Source organism: Corythoichthys intestinalis, chromosome 6, assembly GCF_030265065.1.
Source record: "Corythoichthys intestinalis isolate RoL2023-P3 chromosome 6, ASM3026506v1, whole genome shotgun sequence".
In the NCBI taxonomy this organism is placed as follows: Eukaryota; Metazoa; Chordata; class Actinopteri; order Syngnathiformes; family Syngnathidae; genus Corythoichthys; species Corythoichthys intestinalis.
In genome coordinates, this window is record NC_080400.1 from 25744767 (window position 1) to 25752265 (window position 7499).

Sequence of the window (7499 nt, forward strand, 5' to 3'; positions counted from 1 at the left end):
AAATTCTTTAAAAATCAAACAATGTGATTTTCTGTTTTTTTTTTTCCACATCCTGTCTCTCGTGGTTGAGGTTTACCCATGTTACAGGCCGCTCTAATCTTTTCAAGTAAGAACTTGCACAATTGGTGGTTGACTAAATACTTTTTTGCCCCACTGTACATTCATTTTGAAGGCAACGTGCATATTGGCCCATAACCGATAATGAAAAACCAATGTCGATATAATACGATATCATTTTAAAATGCTTTTAGCCGATCATATCGGACAATTCTACCCCTAAAATGTAAAACCAGAATGCATTATGTCTCCTTTAACTGGTTTACTTGCATGGCAAAACTTTCTATAAGACTGAAAGTAGCTCGTCAAAGACGCTTTGCATGAATTCCTTAATGTTGACATTCCAAAAACATTGCAGGCTTTTTGATTTCTGTTTGATTTAATTGTGAGGAAAAGTTTTGGGAGACCGCGCTGGATAACAATTTTTGTTGACGAGGATAGACATCCAATCATGTGGCTCTTTTCATCCTTCAGCAGTGAATTTCATTAAGTTTGTCACTAGTGGACGTCCAATCCAGTTGAATGTTCCTTCGCTCCCATCCCTCCTAGTTCAAATGGACTGAATGTCTTTCATCAGCAATGGCAGCCAATGAGTTAACAAATTTTATGATTAATTAAAAATGGATGGGAAATCCAAAAGTGATGTCAGCTTTTAAACGGTAAGATCCGGATTTTTTTTTTAAAGAAATGAAAAATGTGTGTCTATATGCTGCCATAGCAGATGCATGGCGCATTAAGCCCCCGAACTATTCATTTTTGTCCGTTTTACTCTGGAGACCCCCGTTTACAGACGTTGCGCTTTTGTCATAAAAAGAAGGTAAGTAATTATATTTATTATTATATTTTTTTTGTTCAAAATGTCTGTCATTTTTAGCTGAGAATCATTAATAAATGGCTAATATTTAGTTTAAAAAAAGAACGACTTTAAAAATGTATTCTATTATATTATATTTCAAACTTTTAAACAAATTACGTCACAATCAAAAAAATAGTGTTGGTAAGTAAGTCACGGATATTTACCTCATGACTATCGCTTTGTTTTTTGTTTTTTTTTTGTTACTGTCGCATTTTCCCCCAAACAAAGAAAAATTGAAGGAAAAAAAACCTTTAAAAGGGTAAATATATGAAAAAGAAAATTTCGACCAGTCCTTGACGTCTGCGATTTCTGCATCGCGGCCCTTGTTATATTACCATATTTCACGCAAAAAAATCCCCCAATAATCTGGCTGCAGCCATTCACAGCTGTGTCTTGACATACGGTGATACATGCTACATAGAGTTTTTGGATCGAAAAGAGGTAAGTACGCGAAAATATCTCGTTAAAATCATGGCATCTTTAATTATGCTCTCTCGTGTTCTCACCTCCAGTTTTTTTTTAACGATGCCCACCTGTTCAAAATGTTTCTTCCCCCAGAAAATTGAGATTTTAAGCGTTCCAATGATGTATCACACATGCATCTTGGACAATTTTGAAATTTGGCCAAATTCGGGGTCTCAGAGGGGAACTTCAAGTCACCTAAGTGTTTTCCGCCATATAATTTAACTTGTAACTAAAATGGAATCTTAATTACTGCAACACAGATGTTAGTTTCTTTACCATGTTTATGGTATTTTCCATTATGTGTTCGCATTTAGCGTTTAGATTTTGATTGATTGAATAGATGTCATGCTCCTCACTCCTTTTAGGTTTAGTTTTGATGTATACATTGACTGGGATCAGCAACCTTATGATATTTCAAAGTATTAGTGGCTCCCGATACTTTTTCTCCTATACTGTGGAGTAGCGTGTGCGCAGTGGCGGAACAAATGTGAGCAGGGCAAGGGTGCGATTAGCATAAATAAAAAAACCCTAGTAGACCCCTAAACGGGGGGTGCTAGTTGACAATTATTCACGGGCCCCTCAAGATGATTCTGAGGTGTGTGTGTTAGGGGGGAGATTTGTGTGCCCCTCCGAACAACTGGCCAAGCAGTTGGCAGATATATATTAATAACTAAATCATCTTACCTTTCTGTTTGACCCGCCCTTTGCCCAACCATCACCACTTTATGCCAACAAACCAGGGCCCCTAGAGGCCCAAGCCCGGTTGCGGTCGCACCACCTGCATTTCTCTAAGTTCCGCCCCTGCGTGTGCATGTTTGTCAAATACAAAACTTTCTAACATATTTTCTTCTGCTCCCTGCTGCCCCGGATGACTCACGCTCTCTTCTCGTCTTCTGTTGCTCACTAATAGAAGAAAATTATGATTATTATATGTTGTGTTATTCTGGGAATCATCATCGCGTCCGCTTTAGGGGGCACGCTGGCCTAAACCTTAGCAAACACACTTACACATAAACAGAAACATACATTCACTTTAACATTTACCATGAATGCAAAGGTATTACGCAATGTTTTTGTTACGGGGCGCGTCACTTCCTGTGACACCTGACACGACGGCGACATGTTTTGGGATGAGTTTGGGATTTTGTAAAAATGTGAGGTGCTGCAACTAATGTTTGAGTGTTGTCAACAGTATGATGTTTCCCCTCAAAGTAAATTCTTGTGTGGAAAAAGTTACAAAGAGGCGTAATGTTTCGCTCTATTTATACATTCCAACTTTGAAAATGTGCTGAGTTGTCTGTTTTATGTACGAGCGACATAACGGGCCACTTTTCTGAAGTCTTTTTGTTGTTGTTATTTCAAAGTCGAATTTGCTGACACAAACACCGTTTTTCCTCTTTTTCATTCTCTACCCAATGCTGACAAAGTAGTGTTGGGGCTATAAGGAAAAGGAAAAACAATAGTACCGTACACTAATGTATTTTTACTAATATAGGTTAACAGAAAAGTTTTCTCCATTAAATTTGTATATTTTCCAAATGAAATTACCCAAATCACTACTTTTCTGGCAATCCACAAACGCTTGAGTTACCAAACAATACTGCGCATGAATATCATCTCAACGCTACTCCAAAATGTTTAATTTATTTTGGTTACACCCACTTTACAATGTAATGTAGGCCACGATACTGACCTATCACGAAAGCTCCACCCCCCCCTTAGTTGCGGTTGCTAGTCAGACAAGCTTCGTCACTCTATAACAACAAAATCATTGGGGGCAGACGTACTGTATATACCAGAGTGTTTTAAGTGATTTATTTTGCCACAAAACCAGTGCAACATTCTCCAGATTTAGGCAAAATCAGTTTCCAATATGTTGTGGAGGGAGGTTTATACTGAAAATCATAGACTTCACTATCAGTTGACGGGAAACGGGGGGCAGGGCCGTTCCGTAGGGGTCCTATTTTCAAAAACTTATCATTCAAATATTTTTATAACTTAAGGCGCCAAAAAACCAAAAAAGCACCTCCCCGAGGCGTATATGAGTCTCCATGAGCAGTGGCATCAAAAAAATTCAAAGTCGTTCCCCAATAAAATTCAGATTAATTATTTTTTGTTGTAAGTAAAACAAAACTTAAAATGGCTATAAAATTCTCAGATTTTACGCTAGATGCACAAAAATCACCACAAGCAGAGGCAATAATCTGTATTTTCAGGATCAATAGCAAAATTTACTATTCATTAAACTTTTTGCCCGAAATAGCGACTTAAATGTTTATTTCGTGCAGTTTTGACGTTTGTTTGAGTTTTCAACAGCTAATAAATCAATTAATTTTCACATCAGAAAATTTAAAACTTGAGGAAAGCATGCAAAATCATCTCAATTTTACTCAACAAAAGCAAAATTAGCATTTTTCTATACATAATCACAATTTATTTAGGTTGAATTACGATGTCACTATTGCCCATCTGGCCCTCGTCGATTTTAGGTTGAAATGTAACATAAAATAAAACATGTTAAATAAAGTCGATTTTTTTTTTTGGTATGGAAGCAGTACTAGTTTTTTGCCCAAAAACAGGCAGTTGGCTGAAAATTACCTGATTATTTGAATGTTAAGTTATGCTATTGTGTATAATTACAAAATCCAACGTGGCGGCCGTCACAAAACAAAACGTTTTTCGAATTAAAATTTCTTGTAAATAATTGCGTAAATCCCGGAATTTCTATCAATATGACCGTAAAACAATCTAGATCAGGGTAGCCAACTCCGATCCTCGAGGGCCACTATCCAGCTTGTTTTCCATGTCTCCCTCCTTTGAAAAAACCTGAATCAAATGATCAGGCCATTAGTAAGCTCTGCAGGAGCCTGATAACGATCCTGATTATTTGAGTCAGGTGTGTTGGAGGAGGGGACATGGAAAACAAGCTGGATAGGGGCCCTCGAGGAACGACGTTGGCTACCCCTGGTCTAGATTCTTGGTAAAAAGCAAACAAAACAGGCAGTTATCTTCATTTTATGTAAATATTTCAAGCTAAAGTTACGCAATTTCCCCCCCCATTCATTTCAGTTTTTTCAAACGTTTCAAAGTGCATGCACGGTGCTATTTTATATAATAATTGCCTTGAATCCTTGACCAAATCCCTCTCGAGAGACTCCTACCTGCTTGTACGCATCAAAACTGTCATCCTGTTTCCACTTAAATTCGACGATAGAACGCAGCATATGTTTATCGCAGTGAAAGCCGCCACGACACTCTGCCTGGCCAGGAAGCCGTGGCGTAATGTCTGTAGGAGCTGTCTCGTCAACTGATGGTGAAGTCTATGTTTAAAATATAAAAATACACTCGCAAAGAATGCACTGCGAACGAAGACATGAAGTTAGCTGACTTGATAACTTAAAGAGTATTACAACACCTGGGGAAACGCTCATATTCCATCATTTATCCATAAACGCATGCCTTTTGGATTTATGTCGTGCAACTTCGTGTAATTGCACACATCGCAACACCAATAAAACAAAAGAAATTTGGATCGATTGTCAAGCTAAATCAACCGGCTCCCGAGATCCCGGAAATCTAGCATATTGCGTGCGTGACGTCACAACTAGGAAACACCCGGCTCAGTGCTTAGTACTGAATGGCGGCGATGATGGCGGACAATTTTGTCTCTAGTTGCAGCGACTAATCCGACATAACGAACGTTCTTCTACTGGTGACGAGGAGAGTTATGAACCTTTCTTTGGTGTTTTGGGTTATCAGTTTGAGCCCAAACAAAAGCCAATGCAGCCTAATTACACGATCATTGAGGGGAGCAATCACACTGATGAAACACCGGCAACAGATCGTGTGGGAAACACAGAATGGTTTGTTTTGCATTTCTTTTTGTGAAGCTGATACACGGTGACCGCAAAATAAAGTAATGTATAGAATAATTATCATTTATTGTGCTATCATAGGTTTTCGCTCTGCCAATAGACACAAATATGAATGGGATTAGAGGATTTGTTGTACATATTTTACGAGCGATAATTTATACATTTATCCAGTCCTATATCCAACATGTGATATGTTTTTTATTATAAAAGAGTACTCATTCTGGCCATTTTGAGCTTGGCTGCTCCCCTCCTTTGCTTAGCCTGGCGTGGTGGGGTGGTCTCATCAGTGCCAGTCATCGTCATCTTTCTTGATATCTCGGGACATTTAGGTGGCTGCGCGTGTACGGTGGGCGCCGCATCTGCTTTCAGCAGCAATTTCTTAGCAAAACCTGATTTCATTTGTCCGTAGTTCAAAGAGCTTTCAGGTGTAAAATGCGCATCACATAAAGCCGTGCCGGAGGCTGGGTCTGCAAAATTAGCCCTCTTTGCACAGGCGAACTTTACTTATTTATTGTCTGCGTAGTCCAGCTCTTTTTCTCGCGTTCAGGAAGTCATGGCGACAAATGGCTATTTGTACACCACATAGCATGACAGGTTTGAACCATTTTGGGTCATAGTATACGTCGTAGTTTTTTTTTTTTTTTTCCTCTGTTGCCCTAACACTACTTTGTCAAAGTCCTCTCCTCTACCTCCCTTATGAAGTAACAACAAAATAAACATCCTGCATGGTTAGGTTTGGTGTAAAACTGATTGTATTACATCAGGATCTCAACGTTAAAAATGCCCTCCTGCTTCAGTTGCAAACTTCCTCCCATCATGAGTGCAAGTTCCTTTAGCTCCTTATAAGGGTGTGCGTGAGTGCATGCGGAAGAGGAGGCGTGTTGTATTGTCTCAACACGTTCAAGTGCGTTAGGGGAAAGGGATGAAATGACTTGTCATTTTGTTTTGTAAGCTTGCTTAACACTGCCAGTATGCTCCAAAAACTGGAGTCTGCCCAGGTTGAGATATATAATTAATGACTCCTTTTTTGTGTCTTTTGAGAACCGTTGAGCTTTAATTGTCCATTCTGTTGGTTCTTACTTGAAGATGTCAGCATGAATTCAAAGTAGCCCAGTAAAAAACAAAGAAAAAAATAACTCATCAAACTGCAACCGTGCTACCATGTTGCCTATTCAACCTGCTGCCTTTGTGTTGTGTTGTAATGATATGGTTTTGTTTTTCAACTTGTCTTGTTTTCAAGTAAAGCTTGTCTGAAAAAACAAAAACGGTGCTTGTGTATCTCTCTGACAATCACTTCCAAGAAAGGCCAAGATACAGATGGGCGTTTACAGACAAATCGTAGTTCAGATTTGTATCAGTGTCTTGGTCAAAAATGTGAACTACACACATCCCGGCTTCACAAACTGGTGTGTGGAACTTTTGAAAACCGCAATTTCCTAAATTATGGTGTTTTTCTAAAAAAGTATTAGTTCATCGCAGTTAAACATCTAAATTTGTGAAGTTTCAAGTGTAAATACACTTTTGTTCCCCCAATAAAACTCTAAGTTCATTTATTTATTTATTTTTATATACTCTTTTATAATATTTAGTTAAAAACCTGGCATTGACAACAATAGACGTCCAATTGGCGACTGGCTGTGAATGTTCATAATATAAAAAGAAAAGGTTTTATGGCACAAACGAAACAGACTATTTGCCCCAAGTTTGTGTGGGATGGGAGGGCAGGCTTAATGCAGGTCTCATCTTTCAGAGCCCTTGACTTCGTTAGATGTCCAATCCATTTTGAACGGAAGGGCTGATGGCCAACTTCTCCCACTTAAAATGGATTTAACATCTAGCACCATCAACAGTAGCTAATGAGTTCAGTGAGTGCTATAGAAAGGGTCAAAACTATGCCAGAAAATTATAATGCAAGGGCGTAGGTTTGGTCTCAACATTGGTAGGGACGATAATGTATATCAGCATAACATGCATGTACACTTTTTGCTGGGGACGTGACATTAATAAGACCTAATAGATTGGATGAACGGGGGCCAGGGCTACGTTTCTCACGGATATAAACCTAATTAATTGATAGCTGAGGTGGGTAGAGTAGCCAAAGATTTTACTCGAGTAGCATTACTTCAAAATAATATTACTCAAGTAAAAGTAGTCATCTAAAAAATGTACTCAAGTACAAGTAAAAAGTATCCAGTGAAAAGAATACTCAAGTAATGAGTAACTGTGAGTAATGGCTTATTTTTGTT

At 38.5% G+C, this 7499-nt stretch overlaps 1 protein-coding gene across 2 annotated transcripts in view; it reads left to right on the forward strand.

The window, feature by feature from the left end:
* The window catches only part of stx1a (syntaxin 1A (brain)), a 156559-nt gene extending 149797 nt beyond the window's left edge, over window positions 1–6762 (forward strand). Inside the window, exon 10 of one of the 2 annotated variants that reach the window (XR_009063436.1) lies at window positions 2289–2335. Coding sequence is in view for 1 of the 2 variants with exons in the window: in XM_057838389.1 (XP_057694372.1) it covers window positions 2289–2366 (78 nt within the window). In the remaining variant the exon portion in view is untranslated. Of the gene's footprint in view, window positions 1–2288 lie in introns of both variants that reach the window. The other variant, XM_057838389.1, reaches the window with a different exon arrangement.
* Window positions 6763–7499: the final 737 nt, after the last annotated feature.